Source organism: Nyctereutes procyonoides, unplaced genomic scaffold (genome assembly GCF_905146905.1).
Source record: "Nyctereutes procyonoides isolate TBG_1078 unplaced genomic scaffold, NYPRO_anot_genome, whole genome shotgun sequence".
In the NCBI taxonomy this organism is placed as follows: Eukaryota; Metazoa; Chordata; class Mammalia; order Carnivora; family Canidae; genus Nyctereutes; species Nyctereutes procyonoides.
Genome location: NW_026575135.1, coordinates 72,571,729 through 72,586,167, shown reverse-complemented (window position 1 = coordinate 72,586,167; position 14,439 = coordinate 72,571,729). Strand labels below are relative to the sequence as shown.

At 42.8% G+C, this 14,439-nt stretch overlaps 1 protein-coding gene across 3 annotated transcripts; it reads left to right on the top strand.

Annotated features, from left to right (window-relative positions):
- LOC129495009 (T-cell-specific guanine nucleotide triphosphate-binding protein 2-like) lies at positions 1 to 13,099 on the top strand. Of its 3 annotated transcripts, XM_055302287.1 has the most exons (3): positions 1 to 239; positions 9,157 to 9,261; positions 9,548 to 13,099. In XM_055302287.1, the coding sequence occupies exons 2-3, from the start codon at positions 9,255 to 9,257 to the stop codon at positions 10,825 to 10,827; spliced, it is 1,287 nt and encodes a 428-aa protein (XP_055158262.1). In that variant the 5' UTR covers positions 1 to 239; positions 9,157 to 9,254; the 3' UTR covers positions 10,828 to 13,099. The 3 variants fall into 3 exon arrangements, with proteins under 3 accessions (XP_055158262.1, XP_055158263.1, XP_055158261.1); XM_055302288.1 differs by lacking the exon at positions 9,157 to 9,261 and having other exon boundaries at positions 9,548 to 13,098; XM_055302286.1 differs by lacking the exons at positions 1 to 239; positions 9,157 to 9,261 and adding an exon at positions 268 to 373.
- Positions 13,100 to 14,439: the final 1,340 nt, after the last annotated feature.

Below are 14,439 nucleotides of genomic sequence, written 5' to 3'. Positions count from 1 at the left end.
CCTGCCAGCATCTCACACACAGTTTAGACATTGCAAGTGACGGTCAGCTCTTTAATCTCTGCAGAGTGACCACACCAGCACACAGGACCTGTTCCAGTGCGAGGCCAGTCTGTGCAGAGGAGTGTTTCTGCCCTGGGCTGCAGGGAGCACTTCATCCAGGCTCTGCATTTCCTGCCCTGCCAGGGCACACATTCAGAGCTCAACCCTGACACCAGAAGTCTCTTTTCTTTCAGGAGCTGGTAAGCAAGAGGCTACTCTGGATTGTGTGGAGATCTAAAAATAGAATCATAGATCTGTAGGTCTAAGGGTGGGAGAGACTGGATGCTCCTTTTTGGGTGCTGTGGACCTTGGAGGCTGAGGGGCAGGATGTCTGGTGAGTGGCTGTAAGTTGGTTAGAGCAGTTAACTATTTGAGACATGTTCATAGACGGATTGGAAAGCAAACTTTATTCCTGTGAACTGAGAAGAATAGTATGAACGTCAGGGGGTGTTGGTGTATAGGGGCTTTTCCCCAAGCCCTTGTGGGTCAGACACCCACATCTCATGCCTAAATACTTTTCCCTGTGTAAACAATGCATATATGATCTGTTAGAAAAGAAGATTCAAGTGATTACATTTTATTATTTATTTATTTATTTATTTATTTATTTATTTATTTTAGTGGTTACATTTTAAAGAGCCATTTACCTTGTTAAATGATTCACGAATTAGGCTGCATCTTATCTAGGAAATTGGGAGAAGTTGTAGGAAAGGAAATGTTTTTAAAGGAAGATGGGAAGGGAAAAGGAAATAAATTATTAGTTAATAATTGTTTTTGTCAAAATTATTCTGGTAAGCGGAAGGGAAAGGGTCTATTGTTCCCATCACTGATCAGGAAATTCCTACTTTGGCTGGTTAAATTATACATGTGTAGGGAAATGAAACTGTAGTTAGGTTAGTTATTAGGTCTGGGTTTACTGAGTTGAGGACTTACCTTAAGTGGCTCCCTGTGACCCTGTGGCTCAGTAGTCCTTCTTTTTCACAATTCCCCTACTTTAATCAGACTCTCTGCTTAACCTAGAGATGTGATCAAAATGTAAGGCACTGGTGCTACTTTTAGCTACTGTCCAGTATTCTCACAGCTTTTGATGATCCTTTGCATGGTATTCACATGTCATGATGTTTTTGCTTAATCTCTGAAATATTCACAAAGATTTCAGTTTCACAATTTTTTAATCACCCATGCTCTGTATTTTTTTTTTTTTTGTGATGTTCCAGGCCCAGGGAGATTATTTCCTTGATTGCTAGCATCTGTGAACATGCATTTAAAACCTTTGAGGGGGGGGGGATCCCTGGGTGGTGCAGCGGTTTGGCGCCTGTCTTTGGCCCAGGGCGCGATTCTGGAGACCCGGGATCGAATCCCACGTCGGGCTCCCGGTGCATGGAGCCTGCTTCTCCCTCTGCCTGTGTCTCTGTCTCTGTGTCTCTGTCTCTGTCTCTGTCTCTCTCTCTCTCTCTCTCTGTGTGTGTGACTATCATAAATAAATAAAAATTAAAAAAAAATAGGGATCCCTGGGTGGCGCAGCGGTTTGGCGCCTGCCTTTGGCCCAGGGCGGGATCCTGGAGACCCAGGATCGAATCCCACGTCAGGCTCCCAGTGCATGGAGCCTGCTTCTCCCTCTGCCTGTGTCTCTGCCTCTCTCTCTCTCTCTGTGACTATCATAAGTAAATAAAAAAATAAAATAAAATAAAACCTTTGAGGGGGATCCCTGGGTGGCTCAGCGGTTTAGCGCCGCCTTCAGCCCAGGGCGTGATCCTGGAGACCCGGGATCGAGTTCCGCGTCAGGCTCCTGGCATGGAGCCTGCTTCTCCCTCTGCCTGTGTCCCTGCCTCTCTCTCTCTCTCTCTGTCTATAATGAATAAATAAATTAAACCCTTAAAAAATAAAAAAAATAAAACCTTTGAGAGCATACAGTGTATCTGGTAGATTATTATAATTTTACAAACAGGATTCTCTGTAACGATTAGAGTGCACTTTAAAAGCATGATTGCCAAATTCCAAACAATCAGAATTACTTAAAGTAAGACCCTATTAACAGAATCTTTTTAAGCCAAGTGGTTTGCTCAATGATATTTTAAAAAGATTTTATTAATGAGAGACACAAAGGGGCAGAGGGAGCAGCAGGTTCCCTGTGGGAAGCCTTTTTTTTTTTTTATTGGAGTTCAATTTGCCAACATATAGCATAACACCCAGTGCTCATCCCATCAAGTGCCCCCCTCAGTGCCCGTCATCGAGTCACCACCACCCCCCGCCCACCTCCCTTTCTACCACCCCTTGTTCATTTCCCAGAGTTAGGAGTCTCTCATGTTCTGTTTCCCTTTCTGATATTTGTGGGAAGCCTTTTTCTGGGACTTGATTCCAGGACCCTGGGATCGCAACCTGAGCCAAAGGCAGAGGCTCAACCACTGAGCCACCCAGGTGTCCTCTGCTCAGTGATCTTATCTGGTTGTCTTTCAACTTCCCCAGATGTAGGAGCACCTGGGTGGCTCAGTCTGTTAAGCATCAGACTCTTGATTTCAGTTCAGATCATGATCTCAGGGTTGTGAGATTGAGCCCCATGTTGGGCTTCATGCTCAGTGGGGAGTCTGCTTGAGATATTTTATCTCTCTCCCTTTGCCTTTCCCCATGCTCACTCATGTTCATGCACACACTGTCTCTCTAAAATAAATAAATAAAACTTCAACTTCCTCAGAAGTGTTAATCCAGATGCACCAGGTGGTTTTGATCACAGTATAGACAGCTCTTGCTCAGCTAAAAGATAATCAGAGATTGTTGACTGTCAAGAAAATCTTTGGCCAGAGAGTCTAAGGATCTTTGTTGCGTAGCTATGCTCTTAGCAATGGATTCTGCAATATACTTAGGAGTTAAGGAAAAGTTCCTGACAAACTGTTATGCAAATTTACTTATAACCAGGGAAAAAGCCTTGACAATAAAAGCAAATCCTGAATCATGAATGTGCCCTGGTTGGTCTTTTTTTTTAACTCAGTGATATAAATCTAAGAGACCTGACCAATGAGATGTCTTATTTTATTTGACAAAACTTAGGGACACAATTATATTTTCTCTTAGCCTAAAACAGAAGACTGTTTTAACTTCTGGAGTTTATCCTCCTTTCTGAGCAACTGGCTTAGACATACAGCTGAGGGCATTATATTTCTAAGACTATGCCAGAGTAAAGAAAAGGAAAAGAAGAAGAAAGAGTTTCACATTTAAAGTATGAAAAGTTGATCTGTTATCTTGGATGAAAGCAGTATACCTAGATGTCAGCTACTTACCTTCCTCAGCAGTTTGGTTTAGAGGTCTCTAGCATCTGTGGTGGACAGATATCAGGTAAGGCCTTCTTTATCTGTGAAATGTGTATCCAAGACTCAACACCTTCTAGTTTTCTAGGAATGTCAGTGGTTGTGAGCACTTAGTAAGATACCTTTCAATGGAGTTCAAAATGATAATTCCAGAATACCCAGTTACCAGGATCTAGACTATGACCAACAGGATTCTTTGAATTGGGATCTGGGAAGACCTCTTTAACCTGTTGATGGTAGACTTGATGGTAAAACAGACATTTTGCTGTAGTTGATCAGGCTAGCATGAGACAAGTGTATACCAATAGACATTAGTCTACTAGTGACTATGTTGTATGAGGGGAAGAGTCCAGCCCTCAGGCAGAGTTCACTCCTTCTGAGATGCCCCCAAACTGATTCTAGGCCCAGATTGTTCCAGAAGGAAGGAAGGGGGTTGTACTGCATGGGGTTGGCCTAGGAAGAGCCTAGACAGGAGGGAGAAGAGGAACGGGGAAGGAGAAGGCAATCTTACAGTATTTTCTGCTTTAGTCCCTTCCAGCTCAGAACTGTGCAATTTCTGAATAAAGCCAGTGGCAGGATCCCAGCCCCAGCAGGAAGGACCACAGAGAGGGCTACTTTCAGTTTCTATTCCTGGAAAAGACTCCAGTTCACAAAATAGGCCTGAACCAGTTTCAGTTTCTTCATTCTAGTGAGTGGGGTGCTGCAGTATTTGCCTGTGACTTATGCAGGGCTATTTGAGCACCTTTAGCCCAGAGGCCCAGGGGAGGGTGGGAATGCTCTGAGACCAGCCACCTCACACCTGATAATCTTACTTGGAGGCCAGTGCCCTGACCAGTGAGGAGTCCACATTCAGCCCCCTTGAAGCTGGCCCCTCAGATGGGTGCAGACACTGCCTAGAAAGTTGCTCCTTGGGTTGCCCAAGTGCCCAGTTCAAGAGCTAACTCACTTCTGCCCACAGAGATCAGACTGCAGAGGTTACATCTGTGGTAGAGTTCTCTTCCTGACCCCAGCTGTGACCCTCCCTGGAGTTGATGCACCTGCCCCAACCAGGTGAGGGTCTGAACTCAGCACAGCTCCCTACTGACTTGGTGACTCCAACAGCTGCTTAAACTCTCAGTGATTGTGATGTCCTCAATCTCATGTGGAAACAGCAGTGAAAGCTCCCCAGGGTGTCTGTGTTCAGGAGAGGGGACCAGGGAGGGGACTATGTGACTGTGATAGGGCGAAAAAGAAGATCTGTTTTACAAAGATTCTGCCAAGATTGCAAATGCCCATAACAAGTTATGAAATCCTCTGTGGCTAAGAGATTGTTAATATATCATTGCCATCCTGGATTGCCATCCTGGGTCAGGAAAGGACAGCTGACAAGTTGAGGAGAGGGAAGGCAAGGATTATTTTAGCGAGCCTGTTTCAAGGGACATGCTGTTCCTGATACCACAGAGGTGGTAGAAGCCTAGAAAATCTGGACTATGCCTGCCCTGAGATACCAATGGAGACATCAGCATGGACCTTCCATAGATCCCCTTCCTGAAGGACATTCACCACACCAAGCCATCAGCTGGATTGCAAACATCCTACATCCTTTCCTATTCTTGTAGTTGCCCTACACCATGATCCTCCATGTAATGGGGCAGTGGGATGAAGAAAGAGGAGAGAAATAGACTCTTTTCCTGTCTCTGCTGCAGGTGTCTCACTCAGTTGGAGGAGAGGATGAACCAGGGCAGTGGAGTTTTCCACTGTACAAGAGCCTGGAGGTTGTATGTTACACTGACTGGACTCATACTCATCTGAGTGGGACTAGGAGAGAAGGGATTTCCTAAGCCATTCATTCCTAAAAAGGAATTGCTTTTCCTTTCCTTTAAAGAGAAAGAATGTAATGATGTCCTTGTTATCATATTTCCTGATTTCCTAACATTAAATTAGAAGCAGCAAGTCTAACTCTGGACCCTGAGGTGGGCATACTGGGATATCAGGCTCCAGGCCACCGGTCCTCAAACACTGCAGACCAGAGCCAACCAAACAGGGCACAATACCGATACCCAGAGTGATTCTCTCACAGATTGCTGGGGGGCAGCCCAGCTCTGGGGGGCCCCCCGAGTGGGAGCTTTCTGTCACCCACTACAAAGGCTCCATTGCTACCAGGGTATCTGAGTCTCAGTGGTTATTTCCTACCTCACTACTGAGAGCTGTAATTGTGTGTGTATGTCTGTGTGTGTATGTGCTCCTCTGCAACAACAGTTAGTTGTCAAATTCATGTATGAACTTGCATCTTTGCCTTGAATTTCAGCTCTTCACTTTAATGTAGTCAAAGGTATCACATTGGTCAATCTGTGTTATATCACTGTCATCTTGGTATCATTATATGGGTATCATCTCATTTAAGGAATCTTTTTCTTTTATTTTTAAAGAAAATTTTATTTATTTATTTATTTATTTATTTATTTATTTATTTATTTATGAGAGACACACAGAGAGAGGCAGAGACATAGGCAGAGAGAGAAGCAGGCTCCCTACAGGGAGCCTGATGCGGGACTCAATCCTGGACCCCAGGATCACAACCTGAGCCAAAGGCAGGTGCTCAACCAGTAAGCCACTTAGAGGCTCCAAGGAATCTTTTTCTAAGAACAGCTGTATTTTCTTCTATAGATTCCTTTTGAGAATTAGGCCTTAAATCTATCTGTAGTTAATTATTGTAAGTGATGTAAGCAGAGATTCAGTAACCTCTGTCCATATGGAGAACCGGTTAGTCAGCTCCATTTAGTAGATGGCACCTTCTATACTCCCTGACATCCCTTGCGCCTCTCCACACATGTCTGAATCCTATACAGGGCTCTGTGTCCCTTTCTGTGGGTCAGATGGTCTATGCTTGTGCTAGCATCCAACTGTATATCCAACTATCCTTTATTGCCAGCATGGAAATAAATCTTATCTGATACAGCAGATCTTACTATGTTCTTCTGTAGACTCTCTGGTATTTTCCTCTTGATCTTCTGTATAAATCTTAGAGGGCAGGTTCTCTCCTCCCTTTCTGCATCTCCCTCCCTGTTGCTTACCAAATTCCCCCAGAGCTCTTCCTCATAGTTTAAGTTGTTCATAAGACATGATCCCATGACTTGCCAGAGTCATCCATGCCCAAGGGTAACAATGTGGCAGCCATCAACAGACTTCCTAAGATGAAACAGCAAAAGAAATGTCACAATCCTTCTTCTTTCTGATAGAGATGCCTTTCTCATTCACTGGAAGCTTTGGAATCTTGTTCTCAGCCTTCCTCCCCGTCTCCAGGGCTCCCATGGAGAGTCTTGGCTAAATGACCTCATAGGAGTCATCAGAGATCTGCCTCTCATGGCCCCTGGTATTGCCCTCCCCTCATTCCTTGAGCCCCCTGATGCCCAAAGACTTCTATATCTCTTTTCTTGAAATTTTTTGTTCTGTGGAGAGATGATGGTTTCACTTTCATGTAGATGTGAGCCCATAACTGTCAGCCAAGTCTTCCTGAGGGAGGGGTTCAAGTCAGAGGATGTCATCCTTCCTGTTGTTTTCACACTTTACCCAGGCACGAGAAAGGCTCTCTAGTCCCATGCATAGGGCAATAACTTCAGGAGCACCCAGTGCCTCCATTTCCCAGGGAGTATAGGCCCCTGGATTGTTCCTGTGCCACTGGCTCCAAGGACACTACACCAGGCTCAGCATTTTCTGTTGTTTTAGTAGAAATATACATGATCTCTGACATCAGAAATATCTTTTCTCTTCAGGGCTGGTGAGTGAGAAAACTGTATACTTGCAATGATGAAATACTGGCTTTGTGCTTAGAGAGTTGACATGTAGTTCTGACTGGTTGAGAGCTAAGATTTCATCCAACTGCTCATGCAATCCTCTTCAGAAAAGAGAGAACCATAGTCTGAAGATGCCTCTTTTTCTTTCTTTTTTTTAAAATAAGAAATTTGTTAGAAAATTTGGAATAAGCAGAATGTTTACTGAGCATCTCCAATTGGAAACTATGTCATGTTTAAATGCAATCTAGCCATTCATATCATAGAACTATTTCTAAATATCATGAGTTTTAATAATTGGAGCAATGCAAAATAATTATTTTGTTGGGAATTTCTTTCCACCTGTTCAGGCTATAACAACATACCACAGACTGAGTGGCTTGTGAATAGAAATGTATTTCTCATACTTCTGGAGAATAGGAAGAACCAGATCAAGGCATCTTTGTTTCAGTGTTTGGTGAGAGCTCACTTCCAAGGTGGACCACCCCCTGTCACCTCACATGGCAGAATGAGCAAGCTAGGTTTCTACAGTCTTAATCTAATCCAATCACAGTCACTCTGCCCTCATGACTAATGCACCATCCACAAATCCACCTATTAATACCAGAGTTTGAGCTTACATGTCATCTACGAATTTAGTGGAGGACACAAACATTCAGTCCATAGTCATCATATATATATAAATCTGTCTGTGGAGGTTCAGAGTCCAGAGAGCTAACCATTACACTATGGAGCTGCCACTGTCTATGGAAGTTCAACTGACTTCCCACTCTCACCTTAGAATACAGCACTTTTGTCCCATTTCAATATGCATTCAATATTCTTGAATGATTATTTTCTCTTTTTGGGATTCTCCATTTAATCAATAATATCATCTGCCTGTTTCCTTCATTAGTAAGATGATAAATAAAATCTTTAACACACATATATTTCATATTTCTTTGGGAGTCATGATTCTCTCTCTTTTGAAATTTTTCCTTGCACGACTTGCAAGATGGGGATGAGCATTGAGCATGCCCTTACTGGTAAAATCGTGCTGGTAGTCCCTGAGATAAACTTATGTGTATAAATATTTTTTAAATCATAGTTTCCTCACTCATAATGAATGATAGGAGGCCCCATCAGTGACGTAGTAATGATTTCCTTGAACTGCCATGATTTAATCAGATACTTATATTTCAAGACTGTGCAGGTTTGAATAGGGAAAATAAGAACTCTTATCTACTTCCTCTGCCACTTCCTTTCACATGATCTAAATCCCACCCAAATTTTTCCATGAGGTGACATAAATGGACATTAAATTGCTAGGGGGCAATTATTACCACAAGGACTATGTGCTTCGCTAGTCCACTTCTAGAAAACATATCCTGATGGGCTTTTCTCTGCCCATTGTACTCTTCCAAAAAACAAGTCCTGCCCCTATTTGCCTATAGGATGTAAGCTATGTCTGCAATTCTATAGCCCTCTCTAATATGCTGCCCTGACTGATTCTTCCTGCAGAAGGGAGATGTGCTGGGCTCTATATTGAAATTTTAGGAAAGTAAGACTGTCTGCAATAGTTTCTCATTGCTGTGTAATAAATCAGTACAAATTTAGCAGCTTCAGACAACAACCCATATCTATTGGCTTATAGTTCCAGAGAGGAGGTGCTCAAATAAATCTTAAAAGAGCTATAATCAAAGAGTCAGTGGGTGATGGGTATTAAGCAGGGCACTTGTTGTGATGAGTACTAGGTGTTATATGTAATGATGAGTCACTAAATTCTACTACTGAAATTAATATTACACTATATGTTAACTAACTCTAATTAAAATAAAAATATGAAAGTAAAAATAAAATAATCAAATCAAATCAATGTGTCAGCAAGACTGGTTCTTTCCCTAGGCTTCAGGAGACATTCCATTCCTTTGTCTTCTCTAGCGTTTGAAAGCTGCCTCAATTCCTTAGTTTGTGGTTCTTATTACATCTTTCTGGATCTTCACTCCAACATCTGCTTCCATTAACCATCTCCTTTTCTTCTGTTGGCCTTGCCTCCTTCTTATAAGGTCCCCTGTTACCATACTGAGCCCATTTGGGTAATCCAAGAAAACCTTGGCATCTGAAGATCCTGAACTTCATCATACCAGCAAAGTGCCCTTTTGCTATGCAAGGTAACATATTCACAGGCTCTGAGGTTCAAGATGTGAATATCTTTGAGTACTGTTATTCTCTATTAAATAAGTCCTCATTCTTGTGACATAGGAATAATCAGAGTAGACAAGGAGTTTCTTCTGTAGCATGAAAACAAAATTCATCAGGAAAAATAAATCAGAGAAACACGAGTAAGTGTGAGAGAATGGGAATGGGCTGTTGAGACCAGTGTGTTTCCTCAGCTGACACTATGTGTCTGTTCTGCTGCTCCATTTGTCTTCCTAATTCACTTTCCTTTTTCTACAGATGTTCCACTGTTAACCACTATGGATCAATTCATATGTGACTTCCTGGTAGGAAAGAATTTTCAGCAACTGGCCATCAACTTTATCCCTCACTATACCACATTAGTCAATAAGACAGGGGGTATCATTGCTTCAGAAAACCTTGATAGAATTCAAGCAGCCCTTAAGGAGGCCAAGCTAAAAGATGTGGCTGACATAATTGAGGAATCACTTGTGGCAGCAGAGAATGCTCCTCTGGATGTGGCTGTGATTGGGGAATCTGGCACTGGGAAGTCCAGTTTCATCAATGCCCTGCGAGGACTTAGTTGTGAAGAGGAGGGTTCTGCAAGTGTTGGAGTCGTGGAGACAACCATGAAGAAAACTCCCTATCAACATCCAAAATATCCCAAGGTGACCTTCTGGGACCTGCCTGGAACTGGAACTCCCAATTTCTATCCACATGAATATCTAGAAATGGTGGAATTTGCTACATATGACTTCTTCATCATTATTTCTTCCTCCCGGTTTAGTCTCAATGATGCTTTGCTGGCCCAAAATATCAAGGAGATAGGCAAGAAATTCTACTTTGTTAGAACCAAGGTGGACAATGATTTATATAATGAAGAGAAAAGCAAACCCATGTCTTTCAAAAGGGAGAGAGTGCTTCAGCAGATACGAGACAACTGCCTGGCTAATCTTAGCAACATTGGAGTGCCTGAGCCATGCATCTTCTTGGTCTCCAACTTTGACCTGGACGACTTTGATTTCCCAAGACTGGAGGAAACCCTGCTGAAGGAGCTCCCTGTTCATAAGCGCCACACCTTTGCACTCCTGTTGCCCAATTTATCTGACACTTCCATTGAAATGAAGAGAGCTTTCTTCAAGGAAAAGATCTGGCTGGATGCCCTGAAATCATCAGCTTTGAGCTTCATCCCCTTCATGGCCTTCTTTAATGGCTTTGATTTTCCCCAGCAGGAAAAGTGCTTGAACCTTTACCAGAGCCATTTTGGTTTGGATGAGAAGTCGGTCAAAGGGATTGCAGAGAAGCTGGACATGTCTGTGGAGGAGATCAAGAGTTTCACCAAGTCCTTGGATTTCTGGTTACTTGTGAAGGATGACAGCATAGCAGAAAAAGCCATGAAGTGTGTTGAATGCTATTGCTCAGTAAATGGAGGCCTGCCATCCACTATCTTCCAGTTCTTTAAAATCTACTTTCTACATTTGAAATTCATCAATACAGTGGCGGATGATGCTAAAATTCTTTTGCATAAGACTTTAGAGATCTTAAGTCGCAGAAGATGACAGAGAGATGAATGCCTAACTCAATAATAAATAGGCCTAAGATCTTGTGTTCTGTAAGTGGGGATGGGATCCTTTTCCACTTACCACCAAGGCCAGATCTTCCCTAAAGTGGCAAGAATATCTCTCCACTGGAAAAAATGCATTGTTCCATATTGATACTCCCCTACTATGCAAAGAGGATTTAACTATGGCTTCTTTCTTCATTCCCTGGGCTATTTTGACAAAATCATGACATATATACACCCCATAGTTTTTATTAATCTCCATGTATTATGAAGCAGTTTACATTTGCTTCATTTATTTTCAGATAATAAATGTTGGTAACAACCAAGATAACTGTTGTCCATTGGTTTTTCATGAATGAGTTTCCCCAATCATCAGATCAATACCCTCTTCACCAGAGTAAGGTCAATTCATGACTATGGGCACATGTGCAAGTGAATAATTTAGTATGTAATGGGGCACTACAGCATGGAGGAGGAAGTTGAAAGAGCATTAGGGAAATGTTCTAGGATGTCATATTTTTAGATACTATAGGGGAACAGAGAGAAGGGAACAAAGTTAGGGTTTATATTTCTAATGCTTTCCAAACATTAGATGAGATGAGAGACTTGTGAACAAGATACAATGAGGGACATGAGATATGAGAGAATGAAGGTGAATTAAGAATGAGCCTGGATCTCGTTCTAGGGCAAGGAAGAGATCATCTAAGTCCAAGTCTCATCGTTCTCAAACACGTTCAAGGTCCCGTTCAAGACGCAGGAGGAGGAGCAGCAGATCAAGGTCAAAGTCCAGAGGAAGGCGCTCTGTATCAAAAGAGAAGCTTAAAAGATCTCCAAAGCACAGGTCGAAGTCCAGGGAAAGAAAAAGATCAAGTTCTAGGGATAACCGGAAAACACTTAGAGCTCGCAGTCGCACCCCAAGTCGTCCGAGTCGGAGTCACACTCCCAGTTGCCGAAGAAGATCTTGATCTGTGGGGAGGAGGAGCTTTAGTATTTCCCCGAGTCGCTGGAGCCGCACCCCGAGCCGCCGGAGATCAAGGTCTGTGGTAAGGAGACGAAGCTTTAGTAGCTCACCAGTAAGATAAAGGATCACGAACACCCTTGAGAAGAAGGTTCAGCAGATCTCCCATCCGTCGTAAACGATCCAGGTCTTCTGAAAGAGGCAGATCACCTAAACGTCTGACAGATTTGTATAAGGCTCAATTACTTGAAATAGCCAAAGCTAATGCAGCTGCCATGTGTGCTAAGGCTGGTGTTCCTTTACCGCCAAACCTAAAGCCTGCACCTCCACCCACAATAGAAGAGAAAGTTGCTAAAAAATCAGGAGGAGCTACTATAGAAGAACTGAGAAATGCAAACAGATCGCACAGAGTAAAGAAGATGATGATGTAATAAGCCTCATGTTTCGGATGAAGAGGAAGAACCTCCTTTTTATCATCATCCCTTTAAACTCAGTGAACCCAAACCCATTTTTTTCAATCTGAATATTGCTGCAGCAAAACCAACTCCACCAAAAAGCCAGGTAACATTAACAGAAGAATTTCCTGTGTCATCTGGATCTCAACATCGAAAAAAAGAAGCAGATGGTGTTTATGGAGAGTGGGTTCCTGTAGAGAAAAATGGTGAAGAAAACAAAGATGATGATAATGTTTTCAGCAGCAATTTGCCCTCTGAGGGCAGGTTAAACGGCAGGGCCAGGTTAGACAACAAATGAAACAACCCGCAGCTTCTCATTTGACAGTAACTCGATACAATTCACTTTGTGGAACCAAGCCACAAAGTGAAAAGCATCGAATTGCAGAGAACAGTGTTATCACATCCTTACCCAACATTGGGCCCTCCTTGCACTTATGGGAAGGTAGCCCAAGCTACAACTATTTAGCTTTCCGTTTTGCTTCAAGGCTCTATAGCTCTAGATTTTGGTGGTAGCAAATTTATTGGGTGGAGGGATCGAGCAGAGAGAGGCAGATCCTCAGGTTCAACACAAGAACTGGATTGGAAAAGGTCATTGTAGGCTGATGTGTGAGCATCTTGGATACATAGCCCATTGCCCTTAAACAATGGTTTCTTTGGGTTGTTTGTCAGATAGTCTTTAATTTTAATCATTTTCCCTTCCCTGTGCTACCGTGGCCCTTTGGAATTCTTGTGTTTAACCTAATGCTGAGCCTTGGTACTCCATTTCCCTTCTCCTTCCCCTCTTTGCTACTATTAAAAATTGGAGAAGTGGAATTTACACCTTGAAATTTCCATGAGGCTATAGTTGTATCTTGTCCAAATGACACAGTAATAACGCCAAGTGTCAAAACAACCCCATTAAAATGCTGCCTGAGGGATCCCTGGGTGGCGCAGCGGTTTGGCGCCTGCCTTTGGCCCAGGGCGCGATCCTGGAGACCCGGGATCGAATCCCACGTCGGGCTCCCGGTGTATGGAGCCTGCTTCTCCCTCTGCCTGTGTCTCTGCCTCTCTCTCTCTCTCACTGTGTGCCTATCATAAATAAATAAACAAACAAACAAACAAACAAACAAAAATGCTGCCTGATTAATGTGCTGCTAAGTATAGTGCACATGAAAACAGCAAGACTGTATATTTATGTAAATATATATATATCTGTATCTTTGTATGTATCTCTGTATCTGTACCTTTGCTGTATCTTTTATTTTTTTATTTATTTTTTATTTATTTATGATAGTCACACACACACAGGAGAGAGAGAGAGAGAGAGAGAGAGAGAGAGAGAGAGAGAGGCAGAGACACAGGCAGAGGGAGAAGCAGGCTCCATGCACCGGGAGCCCGACGTGGGATTCGATCCCGGGTCTCCAGGATCGCGCCCTGGGCCAAGGCAGGCGCTAAACCGCTGCGCCACCCAGGGATCCCCTTTGCTGTATCTTTTAATAAACAGTTTACTTTTATTTAAAAAAAGAATGAGCCTGGAAAGCAAAGATGAATTCAATTACACAAGTTGGAAGAATAATGTCTTTTGCTTTCACCCAAATTTTCACATCAAACTTGTGAAATGGGACCAGCAAAAACAATATCTGACTCAAAGCTCATGGATTGTTATTCCTGCTATTACTGTAATTAAATTTTCCCACTCCTTCCCCATTACTGGTATAGTATTGATAAATGCTTCATGGTATAACAGATATACATGAGTGAGGCTATCTCTCAGATCCCTTATTATTCTGAAGGCTCACTCCAGAGAGTGAAAAGCACAGATGTAAAGAGGAGGGTACTACTGGCCCACAATTTCCCCACTACAGCTTGTTCCCCCACTGCTCAGTAGAAGTCTGCAGGAGGGCAGAAAGGAGGCAAGAAGGGAGAAAGTGAGTGATTGTGCTGCTTCATGTAAAATACATGTGAAATACTCAAAGGAAAGGAGCTCTTGACCCTTGTGTATGGCCACATTGCATTTAACAATTTTTGTTCCTTAGATTCTCACATGCATTCCCAGTGCAGAATTCACACCAGCAGGATACAGACTGCTTACCATCTTGCCACCAAATCCCATCTATCCTAATAAAGAGCACGGACAGCGAGCAAATACTCCACCTTTTTCATCTCATCAACCAATGTGGCCAGCACTGTTCCTACACAATCTTCTTCTCCTCCA